General features: G+C 36.0%; 1 protein-coding gene across 2 annotated transcripts in view; it reads left to right on the top strand.

Annotated features, from left to right (window-relative positions):
- The first annotated feature begins 2,525 nt into the window (after nt 1–2,525).
- The window catches only part of LOC106876459 (caspase-7), a 360,978-nt gene continuing 335,799 nt past the window's right edge, over nt 2,526–27,704 (top strand). Inside the window, exon 1 of one of the 2 annotated variants that reach the window (XM_089355229.1) lies at nt 2,526–2,929. Coding sequence is in view for 1 of the 2 variants with exons in the window: in XM_089355227.1 (XP_089211353.1) it covers nt 2,872–2,929 (58 nt within the window). In the remaining variant the exon portion in view is untranslated. The remainder of the gene's footprint in view (nt 2,930–27,704) is intronic. The other variant, XM_089355227.1, reaches the window with a different exon arrangement.

The raw sequence follows: 27,704 nt of genomic DNA, 5'->3' as shown, positions 1-27,704 counted from the left end.
TACGCTCGGTATACTATAAGTAATCCTGTGAAGCGAACCCAGGATTTACCCATCGGATGAAATACATTGAGATTGCCAACATCAAGTAGTCCTAAGTGCTCCTTACCACTCGATTCGGTTAGCCACAACCTGGATTATAACTGAGAGCTGGAACGGTACCTATCTGGTTAATCTAGCCCTATCTATTCACTATATTGCATATGTATGTATGTATGTATGTATGTATGTATGTAGCACTCCGTCGGTTACGACGACGATGGTTCCAGTTGATCCGATCAACGGAACAGCCTGCTCATGAAATTATTGTGCAAGTGACTGAGCAATCCACAGACACGCGTACCCTTAACGTAGTTCTCGGGGAGATTCAGCGTGATACAGAGTGACAAGGCTGGCCCTTTGAAATAGAGGTACAACAGAAACAGGAAGTAAGAGTGAGAGAAAGTTGTGGTGAAAGAGTACAGCAGTGTTCGCCACCACCCCCTGCTGGAGTCTCGTGGAGCTTTAGGTGTTTTCGCTCAATAAACGCTCACAACGCCCGGTCTGGGAATCGAAACTGCGATCCTACGACCGCGAATCCGCTGCCCTAACCACTGGGCCATTGCGCCTTCACTGTGTGTATGTCATTGTTCAGTTTTATTTCAAGATTTCTTACCAATAGAGAAAGAGCTGGTTTCTAACCTAGATCCAAAGCTCCTTCGTTGGAATTTCAATATCAACATGGTATTTTTGCATGTATGTGTGTATATGTGCAGTATTTGGAATCAGTGCATGTGTAGATTTGTATGTTTTTGTTTTACGTATGTCTTCTCATGCATATACTTGTATATCTGGACATGCTCATACATACGTAGATAATAAATGTCTGGAAAGTTTTACAGATTTGTACAGTTCCAGTGATGGATTGGATCTGTAGTCTTCGAATCAGTTTTCCCCTTTCTGATTTTAAGAAGCCTAATTTCTCAAGATCCATGATAGACTGCTTTCAAGATCAATGTTACTATGATTCCGGAGATTTCTAATAACATATCCAGGCATGGTCTTCTACTGCTATACGCTCTGATAATACGTTGCGGTAGAGTCGTGCGACTTCTTTGGGAATGTATTCAAGGTTACCAGACATGGAATGCTGCTCAAGGAGCTGCTTTCCAAGTCTCATGATGTTATCTGCCTCGTGTGTGCAAACTTGGTCAAAGGATGCACTTCGACACTTGTTGGTTAAAAGATGTTGCCAAAGAAATATATGACATTCAAAGGTAGTCTGGATCGATGTTAAGCCTATGTCTCTTTGTCTTCGTTTTAGGTAGAGGCGGTCTATGTCACTGTTGACGTGGAAATTATGTGTGCTGCTTGGTATCTTCCGGATTTTTTACATCAGTGGCTCGGATCTCATCAAGCAGCCCAAATGATGATATGAGTACTGGTACTGCAAACACATCGTGAGTCACTGTTTTATTGAATGCAGATAGTTACGAGGTTCATATTTTCTTTATCCGGCTGTAATATTCTTTAGTGATACGTATCTTGTTAGAAAGATATATTTTTACCAATTCATGAAGGGTCGAAACGATCGTAGTAAATGATAAAGAGTCCCGTGAATTCCATTTTCATACTCTCATATTTTATAAACTCTACGGACATGAAGGAATTCCTGAAGTAAATTTAGTGGCAAATACCTTCATACCACTTATGACATCAGGTAGCCGAATACTGTGAACAGGCTTTAAACGGCATTCTACAAGGTGTGTACCCGAGTATAGAATTATTAGCATGTATGTATGTATGTATGTATGTATGCATGCATGCATGCATGTATGTATGTATGTAATAAATAAATAAATAAACATCTATTGTATTAATGGCTCAGCAGAAATTCAATTTACTACTCATTATTTGTAGTTTGTACTCAATACTTCAACCAATTGTTTGAAAAATAATTTGAAGAAGTGACTGTGTAGTAAGCAGCTTGCTTACCAACCACATGGTTCCGGGTTCAGTCTCACTGCATGGCACCTTGAGCAAGTGTCTTCTATTATAGCCTCGGGCCGACCAAAGCCTTCTGAGTCCGGAAACTGAAAGAAGCCCGTCGTGTGTGTGTGTGTATTTGTCTCCCTAACATCGCCTGACAACCGATGCTGATGTGTTTACCGAAGAATAGAACAGAAATAAAAGAACGATAGAATAAGTACTAGGCTTACAAAGAATAAGTCTTGGGTTCGATTTGCTCGACTAGGCGCTGCTCCAGCATGGCCGCAGTCAAATGACTGAAACAGATAAAAGAATAAAAGAATATTTGCAATAAAAATTTAATTTCGGTGAATTCCCACGTCAATTGATAGTCGACAACGATAAACTACGTTAAGCAATAAAATACACATTCGGTTCATCCAGTCCTTCTATTGAAAGTTTATTCACCTTTAGAATATAGGAAATTTTACAAGACAAATACTTAATTGTTACTTTATATTATTTACTCCGGTAGTATGAAAGATGTTGACCTCAGCAGGATTTGAACTCAGACCACAAGGGACGTAACTGAATACTGCAAGGAATTTTGTCCGATGTTCTAACGGTAAATTGTAGTGAAAAGGAATGAACATCACCACACAGAAATATCACGAATATTTCATATACGTGTGCCTGTATAAAATAAACATTAAGGCTCGTTTTCCACCACTTCGATTAGATTCTGTTTCATTTTTAAAAATCTTTGTCTTATAAACCTATGAAGTTTTCAGTTCCGTAACACGCAGACTGTTTGTGAAAAAAACCCTCAGAAACTTCCCGTGGTGCATTGCGCGCAGCAGACTTTCACTTCCGACTAAATCAAAACAAAGTGAGTAATTGTGCGATAACTGTTGTTAATAAATTACTATGGAATCAGGTAGCATTGGAAAAGGTACCAGGCCCACGGGATTAACAATACCCTCTGGTGAGACATTTACATTGTTTACTTTGTCATGCTTTCAAATTTTATTTCATTGTATCTATTCTCTTTTAATTTTCAATATTCTTTCAATGTGTCTGTTCGTTATTTCATTCATTCAAAATCATTTCTGTTCTATTCTTCGGTAAAAATAAATATTTTAGTGTTTCATGTATTTTTGGCTGATAAATTCAGTTGTCTTGCACTTGTAATTGCAGATATAAAATAGGATTACGATGAAATAAGTTGAAGATAAAACTAACACAATTAAATTATTGTTTCTAATTTTGGCACAAGGCCTGCAATTTCTGAGGGGGAGGGGTTAATCGATTGCATCAACTATATTTTATCGATGCCGAAAAGAAGTGAAGCAAATTTGTCCTCAGTGGTGATTTGAATTTAGAATGTAAAGAGCCAAAATAAATAACGCCAGGCATTTCCCCGCCGCTTCATGAATTAATAATAAAAATAACAACAATAATAAATATTTTGGCATATCTTCGCTATATTTTTTAATATTCGTGTTTAAATACTTAGGTATTTATGATTTGTTCGGTTTTTTTTGTTTTTTTTTTCTCTTCTAATTTTTATACTATTACATCCGTCTTGTGAGACAATGTAATAGTAAAAATTTACGGGAAAAGGGTACGGAATTGGGGGACTAAAATTCTGTCGTAAAAGGGAAGAACCACCCAGCTCCTTGCTCTTTCCCATGGAGTAGTGACAGCTATTCTGACAGTTTGCCACGCTCTCACAAGACGTGTGTAATTTTAAGATTACCTTTTGTTGTTAGTAGTAGTAGTTGCTTCGGCACCACATATAATAAACTTATTATAATTATTTGCATTAATTCATTGTTATTTTTTTTTTTAACTGTTAAATTTTCTGTTTCCCGTTTCTGTACTTGCTAATGTCACTGGGAGTAGCATTAACATCACAACCTCCTATTTCTGTCTGAGAGTCCTTAGGTATTAAAATTGCACTGATCATATGCATATCTGAGTGTATGTCTCTTGTAAAAGGGGTGCTGTCTACAACACGTGTGTGTGTATAGTGGAAGTCGACTTGTGATTTACTTAAGACTCACTTCTTAAACTCATTTCATTCTAAGAAAATCTTGACATTTGGTTTCTTTATTGCTGATAATGTGTCATATGGCTCTTAAGGCCTGCAAGGACTTGCAAATCATTCTACATTGATTACAATTTTGTCAGGCTACTGCTAGGAAACTATTTCAATGTTGACATTATAAAGCTGTATGAGTCTACTGGCTGACCTACACACTTATATGAGAAATCGTGCTGAATATCACATTGGTAGACGAGAGTAACGCCACCATAGAAACATGGTTACCCGAGTCGGACAGACAGAGATGGTGGCGACATAACAGAGTGTACCCTCAAAATACAAGGCGGTGAAGGTAAATGGAGAGGTAGGGTTAGACAGTGTACGTCAACAGGGTGTTCACGATAGGGCAAAGGTGGGGAGGAGAGGGAAAAGGGAATGCAGTGAGTGGTGAAACACAGATATATAGGTGAAGCGACAGGATAGCAATGATACAGATGGCAGGGGGAGGACAGGAGAGAGAGAGAGATGACAGAATGAGTTGGGCTTCAGAATTAGAAGAGGGAGACAAGGGGTTTGTGAATTAATATATTAATATAAAGTTGGTTTCAAATGTTGGTACAAGACCAGTAAGTTCTGTGGGGAGAGGCAAGTTGATTACATTGACCTCAGTGCTCAACTGGTACTTATTTTATTGACCCCATAAGGATGTAGGGCAAAGTCAACCCCAGCAGAATTTGATAAGCATTTCAATATTAATATTAGATGTGGGTGGAAAACTCAACGCTTCCAGGATTCATTTTTGCTGAGGTAGGCAGGTCTTCTCAAGAACCTTATATTACCTGACGTCTCAGTCTATTGTCGTCTCCTCTATGAGGCTCTCACTATTTAATTTCATGCCTTCTTGTATCATCCTCATCAGTTTTAAACAATTGTCACTTTATACTGCTGTCTTCATATGCATCACATGTCCAAACTATCATAATCTCTCTTGTGTGCTACATCAGATTTCTCTTATACCCAACTTTTCACTCAGCACATTTGCGCTTTGTTGTACATGCACACCGATGTAGCACATCCATTGTAGCATACTAGCATCATTTATTCTCTAATCTACACATGTCCTCTGTATTCGCGGCTCACATCTCACTACAAGTATCATATCTACCTTCTACTCTGAATGGGATGCCGTTTGTTGCCAAGAGAGGTAATAGCTCTCTAAATTTCCTCCATCCTATTATTCTAGGAACAACACTTTCTGAACATCCTCCTCCACAGCTGATATATTCACCAAGGTAACAGACGCTGTCTACAACCTCAAGAGAGTCTCTTGGGCATTTGAGAAAGTCTAATTCCAATGTGTTCTTAGTGCTTATGTTCATGCACATCTGCTGTATAAGAAAGATGGTTTTCCCTGACAACCTGCCTGTGATTCCACCTCATGTGTCCATAGCTTAAAATAATTGCAATGAATGGAATTCCTTCCAACACCTTTCCTACAAATGGAGCAGGGCCAGTTACCTGAGGAAGAGTCTTATTTGTTTTTTGGCTAACAAGAACTTTGGTCTTCAGTAGATGCTTTAAGGCCCTTTGATTCCAGGTTTTGCTTCCATCCCCAGAATTTCTTTTCTTGTTCTACTACAGATCCCACTATAAGAGTGAAGTCATCAGCATATAGTAGTTCCTACAAGCAATCAATTTAAAGTTCTTCTGTTATGGCCTGGAGGACTATCATGAGTAAGAGAGGACTGAGAACTATATTTACACACACATACACACACACACACATGCATGTTCATAAATATATATTCTTTTACTTGTTTCAGTCATTTCACTACAGCCATGCTGAAGTACTGCCTTAAAAAGTTTTTAATCAAAGAAATTCATCTGAGGACTTCTTATTCATAAGCCTAGTACTTATTTTATCAGTTTCTTGAACTCAACTGCTACATTATAGGGACATACACACACGAACATCAGTTGTCAAGTGATGGAGGAGGGGAACATACACACACATACATACACACACACACACACACACACACACACACATATATATATATATATATATATATATATATATATATATATATATAAATAAAGGTGGATAACCGTTGACTGCTCATGGGTTGCTCCACTCCTATTTTTCGTCCCACAATCACCCGCCTCACCCAGCAAGCAAGCTTGGTGGGGTTAACAGTTTAGTTGGTGACGACCCAACTATACAAGTGGTTCATCTGGGTAATGCATATATCTATAAATATGTATATATTTGTGTGTATATATATATATATATATATATATGTATGTTTATATATATATATATGTGTGTGAATATATATGTATGTTTATAAATATATGTGTGTGAATATATATGTATGTTTATAAATATATATGTGTGTATATATATGTGTATGTTTACATAAATATGTGTATATATATATGTGTAGGTTTATATATATGTGTATGTATATATATGTGTATGTTTATATAAATATGCATATATATATATATATATATATGTAGGTTTATATATATGTGTATATATATATATATGTGTGTGTATATATATATATGTATATGTGTACATATGTGTATATATATATATGTATATGTGTACATATATGTGTATATATATATGTATATATGTGTGTATATATATATATGTGTGTGTGTGTATATATATATATATATATATATGTATAAATGTGTGCATATATATGTATATATGTGTGCATATATATATATATGTATATATATGTGCATATATATATGTATATATGTGTGTATATTGTATATATATATATGTGTGTGCAGGTGGCACATAAAATACACCATCTTGAGCGTGGCCGTTGCCAGTACCGCCTGACTGGCCTTCATGCCGATGGCATGTAAAAGCACCCACTACACTCTCTGAGTGGTTGGCGTTTAGGAAGGGCATCCAGCTGTAGATACTCTGTCAAATGCTGTGCATGAGAAAACCCAGCAAGTCAAGTGAGATCTAAATCTAAGGCCTCAGCCAGTCCACTTAGCCGTACCTTCCTTCATTGGACACTAAACTCCACTTGCGAAGACCTGTCGAGGCAAGTGAAATCGAAATTGAGTTAAATTGGACACTAAACTCCACTTGCGAAGACCTGTTGAGGCAAGTGAAATCGAAATTGAGTTAAATTGGACACGAAACGCAGCTTGCGAAGACTTATTGGGGCAAGCGAAAGCGAATTTGTGATGGCACCTGTGCCCAGCATCGCCTGTCTGGCACTTGTGCCTGCAGCATGTCTAAGGACTTTCGAGTGAGATCGTTGCCAGTGCCCCTGGACTTGCTCTTGTGTGGGTGGCACATAAAATACACCATTTTGAGCGTGACCATTGCCAGTACCGCCTGACTGGCCTTCATAGGATTTTCGACCGAAATCGTTGCCAGTGCCCCTGGACTGGCTCTTGTGCAGGTGGCACATAAAATACACCATTTTGAGCATGGCCGTTGCCAGTACCGCCGGACTGGCCTTCATAGGATTTTCGAGCGAGATCGTTGACAGTGCCCCTGGACTGGCTCTTCTGCAGGTGGCACATAAAATACACCATCTTGAGCGTGGCCATTGCCAGTACCGCCTGACTGGCCTTCGTGCGGGTGACATGTAAAAGCACCCACTACACTCTCTGAGTGGTTGGCGTTAGGAAGGGCATCCAGCCGTAGAAACTCTGCCAAATCAGATTGGAGCCTGGTGTAGCCATCTGGTTTCACAAGTCCTCAGTCAAATCGTCCAACCCATGCTAGCATGGAAAGCGGACGTTAAACGACGATGATGATGATGATGATGTGTGTATATATGTATATATACACACACATATATATGTATATATATATATATATATATATATATGTATATGTATGTATATACATGTATGTATATATGTATATGTATGTATATACATGTATGTATATATGTATATGTATGTATATACATGTATGTATATATGTATATGTATGTATATACATGTATGTATATATGTATATGTATGTATATACATGTATGTATATATGTATATGTATGTATATACATGTATGTATATATGTATATGTATGTATATACATGTATGTATATATGTATATGTATGTATATACATGTATGTATATATGTATATGTATGTATATACATGTATGTATATGTATGTATATACATGTATGTATATATGTATATGTATATATATATATATATATATGTATATGTATGTATATACATGTATGTATATATGTATATGTGTATATATATATATATATATGTATATGTATGTATATACATGTATGTATATGTATGTATATGCATGTATGTATATATGTATATGTATGTATATACATGTATGTATATATGTATATATATATATATGTATATGTATGTATATACATGTATGTATATATGTATATGTATATACATGTATGTATATATGTATATGTATATATATATATATATATGTATAGATATGCAGGGCAGGGAATCATCAATTAGTAATAAAATTAATAATCAACAATTCTGCCGGGTAGCTCAGTATGAAAAAAACCTTCTTCGGTAAAAAATTTATAATCATAAATATATAGGGATTGACAGTAACCTGCTTCTCCAACATACTGAGAATTCAGAAATAGCAGTCAAAGAACTACTGATTTCAAAACTACAAATTATTACTCCAGATTGATAGCGATATTTTTGATACACACAGAACAAAAAACAATAGAGAAGAGTAAAAAACACTTGCCTTTAGTTAATTTAGTACAATTGTTTCACAGTTAAGAGTACATAATACTCTATTCTGATCTTCAGCTAAATATTCTAATAAATTTGTTAATGTCTAAATAACTCACGTTAATTTTGACCATGTGAACATCAATACCACGTGAAGAAGACGTTAAGAAATTTATCAGCCAGTAAGTTCAAAATCTCTTGCCCTAATGAATTTCAATTCAGTGTGTATCAGAAATAGTCCCGTTTAGGAAAGAGACTCGTACGAATTCCTGCGGTATAACCATCCACCTTGGAGTTATTATTAAAATATAGATATGCAGGGCAGGGAATCATCAATTAGTAATAAAATTAATAATTAACAATTCTGCCGGGTAGCTCAGTATGAAAAAAACCTTCTTCGGTAAAAAATTTATAATCATAAATATATAGGGATTGACAGTAACCTGCTTCTCCAACATACTGAGAATTCAGAAATAGCAGTCAAAGAACTACTGATTTCAAAACTACAAATTATTACTCCAGATTGATAGCGATATTTTTGATACACACAGAACAAAAAACAATAGAGAAGAGTAAAAAACACTTGCCTTTAGTTAATTTAGTACAATTGTTTCACAGTTAAGAGTACATAATACTCTATTCTGATCTTCAGCTAAATATTCTAATAAATTTGTTAATGTCTAAATAACTCACGTTAATTTTGACCATGTGAACATCAATACCACGTGAAGAAGACGTTAAGAAATTTATGTATATATATATATATATATGTATATGTATGTATATACATGTATGTATATATGTATATGTATATATATATATATATATATATATATATATACATGATGTATGTATATGTACATATGTATATACATGATGTATGTGTACATGTGTATATGTATGTGTGTATATATATGTGTTTGTACATGTGTATATGTATATGTATGTGTGTATATATATGTGTGTGTATGTACGTATGTATATGTGCGTGTACATATATATATATATATATATATATATATATATATATATATATATATATTTGTATATGTACATATACATATGTACGTATACACATATATATACACACATATGTACATATATATACATATATATATGTATATATATATATACACATATATAAACATATATTGTTGACACTCTGTCGCTTACGACGTTGAGGGTTCCAGTTGATCCGATCAACGGAACAGCCTACTCGTGAAATTAACGTGCAAGTGGCTGAGCACTCCACAGACACGTGTACTCTTAACGTAGTTCTCGGGGATATTCAGCGTGACACAGTGTGGCAAGGCTGGCCCTTTGAATTACAGGCACAACAGAAACAGGAAGAAAGCGTGAGAGAAAGTTGTGGAAGAATACAGCAGGGTTCGCCACCACCCCCTGCTGGAGCCTCATGGAGCTTTAAGTGTTTTCGCTCAATAAACACAATGCCTGGTTTGGTGTAGCCATCTGGTTCACCAGTCTTCAGTCAAATTGTCCAACCCATGCTAGCATGGAAAGCAGGTGTTAAACGATAATGATGGAATATATATATTGGCATAGGAGTGGCTGTGTGGTAAGTAGCTTGCTTACCAACCACATGATTCCAGGTTGAGTCCCACTGCGTAGCACCTTGGGCAAGTGTCTTCTACTATAGCCTCGGGCCGACCAAAGCCTTATGAGTGGATTTGGTAGACAAAAACTGAAAAGAAGCCTGTCATATATATGTATATATGTATGTATGTGTTTGTGTCTGTGTTTGTTCCCCCAACATCGCTTGACAACCGATGCTGGTGTGTTTATGTCCCTGTAACTTGGCAGTTCGGCAACAGGGAATGATAGAATAAGTACTAGGCTTACAAAGAATAAGTTCTGGGGTTGATTTCCTCAACTAAAGGCGGTGCTCCAGCATGTCCACTGTCAGATGACTGAAACAAGTAAAAGTGTAAAGGAGAAAGAGTATCTCTCCCACCCTTTCCCTGTTCTTCTCTCCCTTTCACCGTTCCCTCTCTCTCTCACTCTTCCTCCTTGACCCTCTCATTGCTAACATGTGACGAAAGGGGATCTCTCTTTCTGTTCACTGCCTTCCTATAGAAAAGACATGTTATTTCTGTCTCTCTTCTCATGCCACGTCTATCCAGTGTTCAAAATAATAATTTTTCTATCGTGTTGGTTTAACAGCCGTCACTGTTTGTTTTTACTGTCTTGTTCTCACTGTCCTGTTCTTGTTAACAATTTCACCCTTCGCAAAAAAAATTCCAAATTTTATTTAATTTGCTTTGCGGGAAGGATTGTTCCAACGAAGTCGCGTATTGTCCTTGCCTTCGAAACGTGGAGTAGATAGGACAGGTACAACTGACGAAGAGACGTACTTTTTATATTGCATGTCTCGTTTCACTGTTTGTTTTTTTCGTTGTTCAAAAAAAGTACGTTTTTTTCTCTTTTCGTTTTTATGTTTTCGTTTCTCATTGTGTTTAAAACGTTTTTCTTGATGTCCATATACCAATATATATGTGTATATATATACCAATATATATATGTGTGTGTATATATATATATATATATATATACACACTCCAATATATATATGTGTGTGTGTGTGTGTATATATATATATATATATATATATATGTTCATATACCTATATATGTGTGTGTGTGTGTGTGTGTATATATACAGTGGAGGAAATGAATATTCGTACATGTCAAAATTCTTTATTTATTTAATTTCTAATGAAGATAAATGGGATATACCAATACTATATTTGCATACACATGCATAAACTAAGAATATGCAAAAGAAACTAATAAATTATAGTAACTAATGAATTTATATACAATTATAAATATTTAGGATTGAAAAAAGTATTCATACAGAATAAATTTATGATTTTTCTATGTCACAAAATACTGTTAAAATAATTTTTTTTTTTTAGTAGAACTTTCTCGTTTGTTCCAATAATCTTATCAGTGGTCATTTTTAAGTGTCAAAACGCTAGCTTCCTCATTCAGCACTGAGACAACATAAAGTAGTGTCGTAATAATGGCAAAAAGTAAAGAACTCATAAATTCAGTGAAAAACTTAATTATTGAACAGTGGAAAGCAGGTAAAAGTTACAGGACAATATCAGAAACTCTTGTTCCATTTTCTATCATATCTTCATTTATTCAAAGATATCAAAAATCGGGAACTGTTGAAAACAGAATAAGATCCAGTGCACCACGCAAGATTTCCCCTAGATCTTTAAGAAAAATGAAGTGAAGTATCGTAAAAAATGCAATGATCACCAGAAATGAGTTGCAAGAAGATTTGTTAGCTTCAGAGACTAGTGTTACACTATGAACAATCAGCAATGAACTTCATAGGAATGAACTGAAGTCACGCACTCCTAGAAAAACTCCGCTGTTGACTAAAAGGCATAGAGATGCCTGTTTAAAATTTGTTTATGAACATCAAGATAAATCTAATACATTCTGGAAAAATGTTCTTTGGACAGACGAGTTGAAAATTGAATTGTTTGGATGAAATTCGCGTAAGATGGAACCACCTATTCGCTGTAAAACACAATTCCTACTGTAAAGTTTGGAGGTGGCAACACTATTGTGTAGGGGTGTTTCTCTGCAAATGGCACTGGCAATTTACATGTGATAGATGGTAGAATGAATGCAGAGATGTACCAAAATATTTTAAACAATAATTTATGGGACCCTGTATATATATATATGTATATATATATACCTATATATATGTGTGTATATATATACCTATATATATGTGTGTATATATATACCTATATATATGTGTGTATATATATACCTATATATATGTGTGTATATATATACCTATATATATGTGTGTATATATATACCTATATATATGTGTGTATATATATACCTATATATATGTGTGTATATATATACCTATATATATATGTGTATATATATACCTATATATATGTGTGTGTATATATATACCAATATTTATATATATGCAGAAGAAAATTGCTTTAGTGAAAAAAATTGAGCCACTTTAGGATAGCTTTTTCTAATACCTGACCACTCAATGGCATTGTTGACATCTTATTGGTTAATAATAAAGGCTTTTCGGCTGTATGTAGCCCATAGCAGTCATGTGTACACATGCACAACTACACACATAACCTTTTTAAATAGATGGAGAAATGTAAATCATGTATTTAAATAGATGGAGTTATAAAATTTAAAATAAAATAATGTTGTAGAGCGAACATACAAATATCATAAAGACAAAGATATGTATGCAGAACAAAATTGAAATACACTGAAGTCAATTTTCAGGGAGATGTGGCAAAACTGAATTTAAACACACTGGGAGGACAAAAATTAGAAATAACTAAATTATTTTTCAGGGTGAATGTACTAAAACCATAACAACAGAGATTTTTACACATGGCTAACTGAAAACTGTAGAAATACATACTACACACACAGACATCCTTTGTTTTATATATATTCTTTTTTAATCATTTTACAGCGGCCATCCTGGAGCACTGCCTTTAGTCAAGCAAATCAACACCAGTACTTATTCAAGTTTGGTGAAAATTGGTTGAAAACTGTAGAAATACAAACTACACAAAGAGACATCCTTTGTTTTATATATATTCTCTTTTACTTGTTACAGTCATTTGACTGTGGCCATGCTGGAGCACCATCTTTAGTCAAGCAAATCGACCCCAGTACTTATTCTTTCTAAGCCTATTACTTATTCTATCAGTCGCTTTTACCGAACCAAGTTACAGACACACCATCATCAGTTGTCAAGTGATGTTGGCGGAACAAACACAGACATGCAAACATATACACAGACATACAAATATATATATATCATCATCATCATCATCATCATTTAACGTCCGCTTTCCATGCTAGCATGGGTTGGACGATTTGACTGGGAACTGGCGAACCAGATGGCTACACCAGACTCCAATCTGATCTGGCAGAGTTTCTACAGCTGGATGCCCTTCCTAACGCCAACCACTCCAAGAGTATTGTGGGTACCTTTTATGTACCACCAGCATGAGGGCCAGTCCAGCAGTACTGGCAATGGCCACGCTCAAATGGTGTTTTTTTTACGTGCCACCTGCACAGGAGTCAGTCCAAACTGGCACGAGTGCCAGTAAGGCGAAGCTGGAATCGATCACACTCAAATGGTGCTTTTTACGTGCCACCAGCACGGAAGCCAGACCACTGCTCTGGTAGTGATCCCACACAGATGCTGTTAGCACTCCACTGGCACGGGTGCCAGTCATCGAATTTGGGTCAGTTTCGATCTCAAAATTACCCCAGCAGGTCTTCGCAAGCTAAGTTTAGTGTCCAATGAAGGAAGGTTGGCATGGGTGCCAGTCAACGAATTTGGTTCAGTTTTAAATTTCGATCTCACTTGCCTCAACAGCTCTTTGCAAGACATTTGCCCAAGGTGCCATGTGGTGGGACTGAACCTGGAAACGTGTGGTTGGTAAGCAAGCTACTTACCACACAGCAACTCCTGTATATATGCACACATACAAATAAATGCTGGTATGGGTATGTGTTATGTATTGAATGAGGGCAGCTATCTAAAGAAATACTGATTGCATACAGTGGCTGGGAATGTGTGGAATAGAAGAGAGAGATCTAGGAAGACAGAGGATGAAATAGTAATCAGGATGCTGAGCTTCGTGGACATGATGACAAAAAGGAGCAGGTGGATTGGTGTCGTGCAGTCCTTGAGAAGACTTACCCACCTACGAAACTGAGGCCTGGGAATATAATCCATAAACACACAATTGGGTCCTTCATTCAATATGTCCCTGTGAAATCTTCACTTGCTACTCCCCTATTTCATTCATTCTTATATCACTTTTTTTGTCTCCTGGACTATTCTGCTGCTTTAATTTAATGAAAACTGCACTCGTTACTGTATATTATATCATCGCCTTCTCTGTGCTGCCAGTTATCATTCCTCTCCCATTCAGCGAAATTCAACTAAGTTGGAGTTCGAACTCGGAATGTAGAGATGAGACTTCACTAATTCTGTCAAACATTTACCTGTTGATGGAAGTTAAAACAAAATGAAATCTCCCTTGCTAAGCATATACAACACCCGAATTTTTAGTGGGTGTTCTTTATGCTTAATTGCATAAAAAACTGCAGCCTCCGGAAAAGCAGAGAGATAGGGTGGGGCGATCTTCTGACAGCATTGAATCTCACACTTGTTCATATATGGCTAGGTTAGTCATTTTGTACGACTGAGTTATCTTCCTTACTGAGTTATCTCCCTTATGCTGTTTTCAATTCCAAAACCTATTTAGATTTTGGAATTGAAATCTTACCAAGGTTAATTTTACCTATCATTAACAAAATCAAATGCTGGATTCGATTTAATCATCTTTAACCTCTCTCCAACACTTTAGAACTTGTTTATATATATGAGAATTTATTATTATTATTAGGGCATAATTGTTGTTGGAAAATAAAATATCTTGCAGTATTCATTCTCACTCTACACTCAAATCCTACTCAAGTTAAACTTTGTCCTTCATCCTTTCATTCAGGTATTGGCCTCGATGTAATCAACTAAACAAAATTAACTGGCTTTGTGTGCCTAAATTAGACACAGTTATTATCATTATTCTAGATAGCATGATGGAGAGGTCAAATTTAATCAATTATTCCCTGATCGTCGAATATACATGGCCATGGGCCAAATTTAGGAAGTTATTGTTATTATTTCTTTAATCCACCTTTTCTCTTGTTGGATCATATTTCAGTAAAACTGTAACATATAGCTATATTTCTACTAAAAACTTAAGTAGTTTTTAAAATAGTCATAAGTTTGGAGAAATGGTGAGATAAGTAACTTTATGGTATTTATTGGTATTTGGAACATAACTTAATGGAAAATTTCAGTTTGCATATGTACATTTTGAAACATTGTATTGTTGAACTTGAAGTGGTCAGAGACGGGTTACTGTGAGGTTTTGTGATACCTTATGGTTGAACCAGACATGGCCTCAGGTGGGTGAGGCCTCCTCAGTAAAAATAGTTTTTTCTTTTTTCAAACACAAAGATAATGTTATGAGTGATACATGTCAGCATCTTGAACTGTTTAGCAACATATATAAATATTTTAATTATATATACACACTGAAAATAACAACAATAATAATGGTTTCTAACATAGGCACGTGGCCTAAAACAAAGGGTTTGTCAGTTAAACTAACCCCAGAACTTGACCTTAACTTATTTTATCAATCCCAGTGGAATGAAAAGCAAAGTCGACCCAAGTAGGATTTGAGTTCAGAATCTAAGGGGCTAAAACCAATACTATAAGGTATTTTCCAGACATTCTAATGATTCTATTATCCACTAATTTTATCACTTTTTTATTGACTAATAAATACTTGCACTGTTTTAAGACCAGTTACTAAACTAGATCCATTAAGTTATATTTTCTCAAATTTCTAATAATTCTTTTTAACATAGGCACTAGGCCTGAAGTTGTGGGAAGAGCATTCATCAATGCCATCATCCCCTGTTCCTGACCTGCACTTTGTTTTCTGATCTTCTAGGAACAAAAAACAAAGGTGACATTAGCAGAATTTGAACTTAGCACATATAAAACCAGAACAAATACTGCACAGCATTTCTTACAATGTCCCTAGATTTCTAATAATTATGGTTTCAAAGTTTGGCACAAGGCCAGTGATTTAAGGGGTGGGGGTAAAATGATTATATTGACCCCCAGTGCTCAACTGGTACTTATTTTATTGACCACATAAGGATGAAAGGCAAAGTTGATCTCGGCAGAATTTGAACTTAGAATGTGAAAACGGATGAAATACTGCCAAGCATTTTGATCAGCATGCTAATGATTCTGCCAGCTCATTGCTTTATTTCTAGTGAATTAATGCTTCATCTCCAAAATGTTGACTAAGATGAAAGCAACAGAGGAAATGTTTGCAATTAGCTTTTATGTATATATGTATTTACCTATTTCAGGTTACTTAGGACAGGAAGGAAAAACTCCCCACCCCACTGACATTTATGGGGACACTAGAACTGATATTGGAAGGAGAAGGTAAAATGTCTCAACTCCTGGGTTGTGTTAGTTGGCAACAGTGGATCAGGGTTTAGTCTTGAACCAGAGGTCAGGTTCAAATGTTTGTATAAGTAATCCCTCTCAAATGTACTGAGTGTGGTCAGAAGTTGTTAATTGCTACTATTTATGTGAGTCACCTTACAATGCAAGAGAACAGTTTGAAGACCTCATCCGCATTTATGGTACTCAATCACGTCAGGCTTCTCACTCTTTCTCTCCCTCTCATCTTATATACTCACAGAAGTATTTTAATTTTGCACTTGGCAGTTATTAATGGCTGTTTAATATAGTCTCGTCATCGCTTTCGGTAATCATACCTACCATCCTATTGTTCCTTTTTACAGTTTACTTGATTAGGTCCTTGTCATAGGCACATTTCAGTGCTGATAATTAGATATGTTAAGTGGTTTCAGCCTTTGAACATGCTATTGTAATGTTTTACCTTATAAAATGACTGTAATTAAACATTAACTGAAGAGTTATTTCCCTTCGATTGACGGTTTCCTATGAATGCATTCCCCACTTTAATTTACTACGAAAAATATTAAATATCTATATAAAGTTGTAAAAGAAAATAGAAACAGCAACCCTCTGACAGGAAGTGAACCATGTATCTGTCACTTGGTTAACTACTTTAATACATTTCCCAAACTTTCTCTCTCATGATATGTTTCTGATATTTTCGCTCTGTCTATGTCTTCAGTATTTGTTTTATAATCTATTGTTCCTTGCAAGAGTTTGAGTGTGATAACTTTTATGAGATATTTGAAAATAATATTTTTCCTGGAATATTGTTCAGCTTCTTGGATTTTTCTGTTCTGTCCAGGTGAAAACAGGGTCTCTGGTGCTCTTTTGTAATTTGTTATCTTTCAACCATTTCTTTCCAAATACAATTTGTTAACTTGTAATAATCTCTCTCTCTCTTTCTCTCTCCAAAGCCATAGATGTTGGCTGATCCAAAGTATGCCCACACCTTCAAATGTCAGAAATTAAACTGAATCGCTCTCATGATAAACAATGTCTTACTGTGTATTAAACACGTATCTTGTTCGCGTTTTTTCTGTCCCTTCCCCTTACATAACAGGTAACTATGAGTACGCAGATTATCTGATATGGAAGGGAAAGTCACAACAATGACACTTATAATTAATAAGAGTTACATTTCTTGAAAACAATTATAAGCAGCATTTGAGCAGTACACGTGGCAAAACACTAGGGATTGGATAAAAAGACAAAAATAATCATGGGTGTGAAACTTGTGCACAATCTTTCTTGTCACTTGCAGGTAGAGATATTAACTAGCTACCAAAACAGTACCACTGAAAATCCCCTTCTTGCCTGTCTCCAAACCTTAGGGTTGTCACTACTAAATCTAGGCATGATGAAAGGTAGGCCTAGAGCAGGAAAAAAGTAGATGTGTGATATGTAAATGAGGTAAGATGAAAAGGATCCTTGGCCAAAGTCATCAGCAGGAAAAAAAATAGTAGGTAAGTGACTGTAATGGAGTGGGTAATGTAAGCAAATTCTTAGCTAAGAAATGATTAGATGAAATGGTTGAGATGTAGCTGTGTGGTAAGAAGCTTGCTTCCCAACAGCATGGTTCCAGGTTCAATCCCACTGTGTGGCACCTTGGGCAAGTGTCTTCTACTATATAATTCTTTATTGCCCACAAGGGGCTAAACATATAGGGGACAAACAAGGACAGACAAAGGGATTAAGTTGATTACATCGACCTCAGTGCGTAACTGGTACTTATTTAATCGACCCCGGAAGGATGAAAAGCAAGGTCGACCTCGGTGGAATTTGAACTCAGAACGTAGTGGCAGACGAGATACCGCTAAGTATTTTGCCCGGCGTGCTAACGATTCTGCCAGCTCGCCGCCTTCTATATTTGTGTCTTCTACTATAGCCTTGGGCCAACCAAAGCTTTGTGAGTGGATTTGGTTAACGGAAACTGAAAGAAGTCTATCATATGTGTGTGTGTGTGTGTGAATCACAAAAGAAACATGATTTTTTTTCAAATGTAAGTGTAAATATTCCAAGACATGCTGGTTTATGGTTGAGACCCAAATTGCAGGTAACCTTTCAACTTTCCTTGAAACAAGATGCCACAATTCAGCTGCATTGAATACCGTGAGTGGCAGTCACAAACACTTGTCATAAAAATCGAAATGCATGTGCATCTCATGGAGGTTATGGGTATAAAAATCAACTTGAACTGCATTCCTGGCATTCATAATTCAGACGCATCAGGTATGACTTGATTATCAGCAGCACAGAGAGAACAAGCTATTGACCAATTCCAAGCAGAGTAGTGTGCCCTGGTTATTGCGAAAGCTTACAATGTCCATGTCAGCACCATCTGTCGCCTGCAACAGCGATACAACACCAACAACACTATAGACTGCGCCCTCGGGTGACCACGCCCTCGGGTGACCACGCCCAGGCAGGACCATTTCATCCACCTGCAACACCTCCATGATCGCTTCAGACCAGCCAGTGTGACAGCTCGTGAGACCATTAGCACTGAACTGTGACCTATCAGCAACGACATGGTACAACATTGGCTGGCCACCTGCATTGCCATCATCCTGCTCAAGGGCCTGTCCTCACTGCCCACCACCATCAGGCATGACTACAGTGGGCTACACAGCACTGACATTGGTGGCATCAACAATGGAGGTCGATAGTCTTCTCTGGCGAGAGCCAGTACTGCACTTCCAAATAGAGCCAGCAACACACTTCCAAAGACATAACACTGTTTTATTCGAAGTAGCTTGTATTTTTGTGAATGTATACTGAGCCAGTATGTGTAAATGTATGTATAGATTTGTATTTGTGAGCATGTGAATATATATATACATTTTCTGATTTATGTGTGTATGTATATATATATATATATATATATAGATAGATAGATAGATAGATAGATTATTACACACACACAGATATATATTCATGTATGTACTGATATGTGTGTGTATACACAGGGTGAGTTTGACAGTTTTTGTAAAGGAAAAATAAAATACAATATCTCACCCAAATATAACTAGATAACAGTTTACTCAAAGTAGCTGCCCTCAGCTGCCACTATGACCTCAAGACAGCTCTAAAATCTGACACACGTGTTCCTCACTGTGTCTCTGGGAAGATCTTCAAACTCCTCCTTGATTTTGGCCACCAGCTCAGCCTTGGTGTTGCTGGCAGAGCAGTTGGTGTCTTTCTTAACTATTCCTCACACATTATAATCCATAAGATTATAATTGAAGGAATTAGGAGGCAAGAAATTAGAGCTGGTGAAATTGTACAAATTCTTTGACCACTTTTGACTCTTTCTGGAGCTGCCCTCAGCTTCCTCTATGTCCTCAGCAAGGAGCTGAATCATGTTGTCACACACATGACCTTCCAGCAGCAACCTTCTCCAGCCAGGGTTTGACCAAAGTCTCCAACAACTTCACATAGCTGTCTTCATTGAACCTAAGGCCTACTCATCAGTTGGTGTATGAACTCTGGTGCATGGACACAGTGAGAATGCCTGCTGTGTCCCTTCCTACTGAATACAGCTTTGCAGTCTCTATTGCACCTGTCCATGTCATTTCTTACAACCTTTATAATGTCAACAGAGCATTGAGCAGTAGTAGTGACGTCAGCATTTTGACACCCAGCATGAATCATCAAGATACAAGTAACTCCATGTCAGCCAGCTCTTCCTCAACTACAACTTTAATCTTTATATTTTCCAATGCCATTGACTTTTCACCAATACATTATGCTGTTCCTGAAAAAAGAAGACATAAGAATTATTAAATTTATCCTGAACACCCTATATGTATGTGTGTATATGTGTGTATGTACGTATGTAATGTGTTTTTCTGTGCATTTACAATGTATATTTGTGTATATGTGCATGAATATAGGTGTATGTTTTGTAATGTATCAATGAATACATATTTACTAATGTAATCATATTTCTATCATAATGATGTTATTGTTATAGTATTTATTGTTGTGATGCATGTATGGTCATTGATTGATTCATTCATTGAGCAGATATTACAACAGTGGTAATACAATTATTATATCATTACAGTGGAAACATAGAATAAACATTAATACAACTACATGCATACGCACATAGTCACAATAGTAGAGATTACTATTTAGCTTTGTATCCGTTCTAAAAAATTTTCTTGATTTTCCTTATTTGGGACCATATGTACATCTGGCAGCTACCAGATGTGCCTATTGCAGCTACCAGATGTGCTTATTGCAGCTACTAGATGTGACTCTTGCAGTAACCAGACGTAACCCTAGCAGCAACCAAATGTAAGTCTAACATCAACCAGATGTAAGTCTAGCATTGACCAGCTGTGACTCTAGCATCGACCAGATGTGACTCTAGCAGCTACCAGGTAGCAACAAGCTAATGCTAGAAACCTCTATGTTGTCACTTAACATGCTAGGTTGCACTCTATCATCTAACAAAGGGGAAGATGTAGTGCTGGATATCTTAAGAAAGTGAGGTGGTCATGATTTCAGGCCTGCTGGATGGAGGATGACTTGGGGTTAAATAATAATAACAACCAGATGGCAACAAAGAAAAAATGAGCAACTCATAATTGGTGCAATGAATGTGATGTTTCCAAGTACTCGATGCTGTTATGTACTCAATGTTATGCATTGTACATTATTCAGTGGAGTTAATTTCTGATCAGATGTCCTTTACTTGTAAGATACATTAATTCATGAGTTGCAGTTCGTCTGCCCTTGCAATTAGTGATTTTTATCCTAGTACAATGTTTGGGGCTTATGCAATATCCATATATTGCAGCTATTTGCATTAGGTCGTCAAGTGTGAAATTTGTAGAATAGAAAAAAAGTTTGTTAATGTTTTATAAATACAAGGAATAGTTTTATTCATGAAAGTATGCACCCATATTGTCAATACACTTTTGCCATTTTAGCAGTAGCTTGTCTAGCCTGGAACTGTAAAAGCCTGGCAATCTAGAGTCTATAAATTCTTGGAAAGCCTGTTTTACAGCATCGTCGGAATTAATTTGTTTTCCTATCAAAAAGTTTTCCAAATTCTGGAAGAAGTGGTTGTCAGTGGGGGCAAGATCAGGTGAGTATGGTGGATGATGGAGAACTTCCAACTCCAACTCCTGTAGTTTCACCAATGTCATTTTTGTGATGTGTGGTCAAACGTTGTCTTGCAATAAAATAGGAGTGGATCTGTTGACTAATTTAGGCTGTTTTTTTTTTTTTTTTGTAAGTTTCTGCATCATTTGGTCTAGTTGGCTGCAGTATACTTCGGTCGTGATTGATGAGCCAGGTTTAAGAAAATCGTAATGGATCACACCTGCACCAGGCCACCAAACACACACCATCAGCTTCTTTTGATGAATTTTGCTTTTTGGACTGTTTTGGTGGCTCATCTTTGTCTAACCATTGTGATAAACATTTACAGTTGTTATATTGGATCCATTTCTCATCACATGTTTCAATTCGATTTAAAAATGATTCATTTTTGTGACAAGAAAGTAGCATATTGCAGGCTTCCAAATGTTGCTGTTTCTGATATTAAGGTGAGAATAAGTAAGGCAAGGACCGCTTTCCACCTGTTAAAAAAAGTATGGAGCGCAAGTGTAATTTCAATAAAGAAGAAAGTAAAAATTTTTAACACCAACGTAAAAGCGGTGTTATTGTATGGGGCTGAGACATGGCGAACAACAGTTAAGTCAAATAAGCAAATACAATCATTCATCAACAGGTGCTTGCGTAGTATACTTAAAATCAGATGGCCCGAACACATAAGCAAAATGGAGCTATGGCAAAGAACGAATCAAGTTTTGATTAGGGAGCAAATATTTAAGAAAAAGTGGAAGTGGATTGGTAGCACAATTAGAAAGGACAAACCAAATGTAGCGAAAAGTGCTTTACAGTGGAATCTGGATGGATATAGAAAGAGGGGTAGGCCTAAGAACTCGTGGTGTAGATCAACACAAAAGGAACTAGAGAAAGGGGGACATTCATGGCAGAGTATAAGTACAGGAGCAAAAAATTATGCGACATGGAATTCAATTATAAGTGGCTTATACTCTGCATTGGAGGGTTAAAGGCAAGAAAGAAAAGATTATGTTGAGTATATTGAGGACTTCCTTGGTGATGGAGGGATGGTGTTGCTAGTTGTCATTTGTTTTGGTATTTAGTTAACATGTTGATTTTATTTTGAATGTCTGCAGTTCAAGTGTTTTATGTGTTATTTCTAGCAGCTGTATAGTGGCTCCTTCACTGGTACATCACAGATCCAATTTACCACAGCAGTGTCATCTGCAAATTTGAAGTTATTGGTAGTGGATATGGACATAGTCACAGCTAAAGAATGTGTAAAATAAGGTTTCAGCTCTGGTATTTAGAAGAAAAGGTGTAGTTGCCTAATATTATAGATTCATAATTTTTCTTTTATTGATTTCTTGGTCAGAAAATTCAAAATCCATTTGTAGAATACTGTTGTCAAATCATGATGCTTTTATTTTAACTTTGTTGTAAAGAAGCCTACACACAGCATTTTGTGTTTATTCCTCACTTGCAGGTGTGGTCAGAACACTGTAAATGGCAATAGAGACTGCTGCTAGACCAAATATGAAACAAGCTGTACAACAGTAACACCTAATTTGGTACCTTTATTCTAGTCATCAATATTCTCTAAAAATATACCCTACATCTGCAAACTATATTTCTAATGTTTAATATCCTTGCAGCTTATTATGCATTTTCCCCCAAAAGATATTTTCTATATGTTGGCTGTTTAGCCCCAAGTCAGATCTGACTAAACAGACCCATAAATGTTATATCATGTGATCACACATGTTCACACATTTTTTATTGTCTAAAATAGTTTCCAAATCAATAATATTTATTGATATCATTTTCTTGTGTTAGGATGGGCAACCAACTATGAAATCTATCAAATTACACATGCTTGGATACATAAATTTCTTTTTCACCTACACATTTTATCTACATGCATTTTGACATCTACTGGTAGCCTGTCTTACTCTTATCATTTTGAGTAAAGGCATTTTTATTTATGAGTCGTTTCAAATCTAGTTTAGATCCAACCAGTTTTCTTTCCATTCTGTTTTAAAAAAAAAACAAAAGACAAATATTGAAAACATAAACAAGTATTTATGTAAAATGTTGAGTTTGAGCCTCCCCCCCCCTTTCAAATGGAAATGGTTAAATTTTAAAAATTGGAAAAATATTCAGCTACAAAAAGAATCTTTGGAATTAATTACATTCTCTTTGTTGTATAAAATCTTCCTGTTTGGGATGATCTAGAATTATAGTTATTTTCATCATTTTGTATTAATTCTGTCTGTCTCTCCTTTCTGTTTTTTTTTTTTGTTTTTTTTAGCAATTATCTTCATAGGAAAAAAATTATTTTCTACTGCAAATAAATATAGACTAATTATTTCATAATTTTCTTTTAAATTAACTAATGATTTATGTATTTTAAGATAATTTATCTCAAAAAAAAAAGGAAAGTTATTTCCAGGTAATCATTTTTCTTTCTTTTTTCTTTTTAATGTATTTATTTTCCAATTTACAAGATAGCATTAGATAAATTCTTGTGCAAGTTAATGAGTATGTACTTTATTGACTCACAGGAGTGGTATTATAACTGAATTAACATGATTTATTAGCTTGTTGTATTGACATCAATTCCTGTAATAATATTGGTTATCAGTTGAAACTTTGTTCCTTCAGTAGAATACCAAGTAATCTAAGATAAAAGGGCTGCCAATTGGTACCTTAAGGCGATTTCATAAGAGCAAAGAGGTAACAAACTGAAAAATGTTTTAAAAAAAACAAGAATAGTACAGTCTACAATGTTGGCTGAGAAGAAGTCAATGAGAAAAGACCTCTGATAATAAAAACTCAAACTTTTGTGAATGTTGTTACGAATTATAGTGGTCACAGAAATGTATGTACATGTTTAAGACCAGTTACTATATGTACTATAGATCTGAAAGATGGTGATAAATGAGAGATTCATTAGCACATTGGATAGAATGCATTTGCTCTGCATCTCTTCACTCTGAGTTCAGATCCCACCAAAGTCAATTTTACTTTTCATCTTTCTGGAGTTGATAAAGTACCATTGCAGAGAAGTGAATTGGCAGATTGATAGAGCATCAGACAAGATGTATTTTGGTATTTGTTTCTGTTGTTTGTAAGACAAGATATGTTGCAATGGTTATTTGTGATTTTTTTGGTTTTGGGATCAAATTCTGCCTTCTCTTACTGGCCACCTCATGGAGGAAAATAAATCCTTCAAGCTTGGCTCATGATGATAGCCGTCCTCTGTCAGATGCAGGGATGGATTAGTTAGGAGTAACATCTTAAGTGCATTCATGAAACAAGAATATAATACAAAAGTTGGAATTAATGGTGCCATAAGTACAGGCATGATTGTTGTGGTAAGAATTTTGCTCCTCAACACATGGTTCTGGGTTCAGTCACACTGCATGGCACCTTGGACAAGTGTCTCCTACTATAGCCTCAGGCCAACCAAAGCCTTGTGAATGGATTTAGTAGACAGAAACTGAAAGAAGCCTGCATGTGTGTGTGTGGGTGGGTGTTTGTTCCTCACCATTGCTTGACAACCAGCATTGGTGTGTTTATATCCCCGTAACATTTCAGCAAAAGAAACAATAGAATAAGTACCAGGCTTTAAAAAAGTACTAGTATTGATTCATTTGACTACAATTCTTCGAGTTAGTGCCCCAGCATGGCCGCAGTTTAATAACAGAAAAAAGTAAAAGATAAAAAGACAGAAAAAAAATTCCATGGATTTTCAAGAGTTATGATACATAAATTTGGTTAGTTGTGTGAGAGAACAATACAATTATTTTAGACTAATTAGCTTAACTGAGTGATAGACTACTGAAGTATGTTAGACAGAACACCAAATTTATGTTAGACTAATTTGGTTTGTTCGGTACCAAAATAGTTTAGTTAATGAGGCTGGTTGAATGATGGAACACTTAGATAAATTGGGTTAGCTGAATGACAGAAAACTTAAGTTGTTTGATAAATTAGGATAGTTGAGTGACAGAACAATAAAGTCGGTAGCTAATTATGTTACCTGATGGACAGAACACTAAAATTAAGATACATAATTAGGTTTGCTGAGTTAAATTAATTATGTTAACTGAGGTTAGCTGAGTGACAGAACAGTATAGTTTTGTTAGACTAATTAGTAAGCTGTTTGGCAGAACACTAAAGTTACATTCCATTAATTAATTTAGCTGTGGAACAGGACACTACCTGTTTAATTAGATGAACTGAGTAGCAGAACACTATCATCAATTAGTTTAGTTGAGAGACAGAACACTAAACTTATGTTTGATTAATTAGATTAGCTGAGAGGCAAGAGACCAAAGCTATATTTTATTAATCAGATTAGTGACAAAACACTAAACTTATGTTAGATTAATTACCCTAGCTGAGTGAGAGAACACTATAGTTTAGATTTATCATGTCAACTTTGACAAAATGTTAAATATTTGTTAGATTATTAAGTTAGTTGGCATAAAGAATACTAATGTTATGTTTGATTGCTATAACTAAAGTAAATCAGGTGACAGAACTGATGTAGATTGATATAATTAAACCAGATGAGAGGACAAAATTCTAAACTTCGCAATATTTTCATAAATGTCACCTATTACACTAGCCCCATACATCTTTTTTTTTTTTCATAATATGTATTAAATGGAAGAAGAAGGACAACACCATCAATGAACCTATAATACTTTGCAGACTAGAAACCTGTGCTTATAACAGAGTGAACAGTGTGATGAATGATACCAACGATCAGCTAGAGCTGTCATTGACAATTAAGTCTGCCTCCCAAGACTAACCACAGTTAATTCCAGTTTTTGTCTATCAAATTTCTTTCACAAAGGCTCCAGTGAACCTGAGGTGGCACCAGTAGACATCTACCCAAAATGACATACAGTGGTATCTAAACTAGAACTATCATCGTCCTCATTGTTTAATGTCTGTTTTCCATGCTGGAATGGGTTGGACGGTTTGACCAGAGCTGGAAAGCTGGAGAGCTGCACCAGGCGCCAGTCTGATTTGGCATAGTTTCTACAGCTGGATGCTCTTCCTAACGCCAACCACTTTACAGAGTGTGCTGAGTACTTTTTGTGGCACCTGTCCAGTACTCTTGCCGGCCAATCCCATTCACCTTAACACTTCTGGTGGCGGTTGTAGTAGTTCTGGGAGTAATAGTAGTAGTAGGAGGAGTGGCAGTGATGGTACTTTCTCCAAATGAACTTACCTGGCCATCACTCCTGGCTGGTTACCCAATGATGCTTTCAAAGAGACAGAAGACTTATCAAGCTATGTCACAATTCAAAAACCATGAAATGATGATGTATGTACATACATCATCATCATAACATCCATTTTTCTATGCTTGCTTGGATCAGAAGAAGCTTATTGAGTCAGATTTTCTACTGCCAGTTCCACTTCCTGTCGTCAATCCTTACCCGTTTTCAAGTAAGGTGATATTTCCTCATAGCCAGACATGTTTTCAGACAATAAACAAATGACAGTGATACTCATTTACAACTATGATGCAATGTTAAGAGAAGGAAACAGATACATACATACATACATACATACATGCATGCAAGAAAGCATACATATATTTGTCCAACCCATGCCAGCATAGAAAACAGTTGTTAAATAATGATGATATATATGCATACTTCTCAGCCTCATGTTTTCGGGCCCAAGGTGCCACTATGTAGCACCTATGGCAAGTGTCCTTTATGATG

This window comes from Octopus bimaculoides, chromosome 7 (genome assembly GCF_046866305.1).
Source record: "Octopus bimaculoides isolate indiv1 chromosome 7, ASM4686630v1, whole genome shotgun sequence".
Lineage (NCBI taxonomy): Eukaryota > Metazoa > Mollusca > Cephalopoda > Octopoda > Octopodidae > Octopus > Octopus bimaculoides.
The sequence above is the reverse complement of the archived record's forward strand: the minus strand, read 5'-3'. Positions and strand labels throughout refer to the sequence as shown.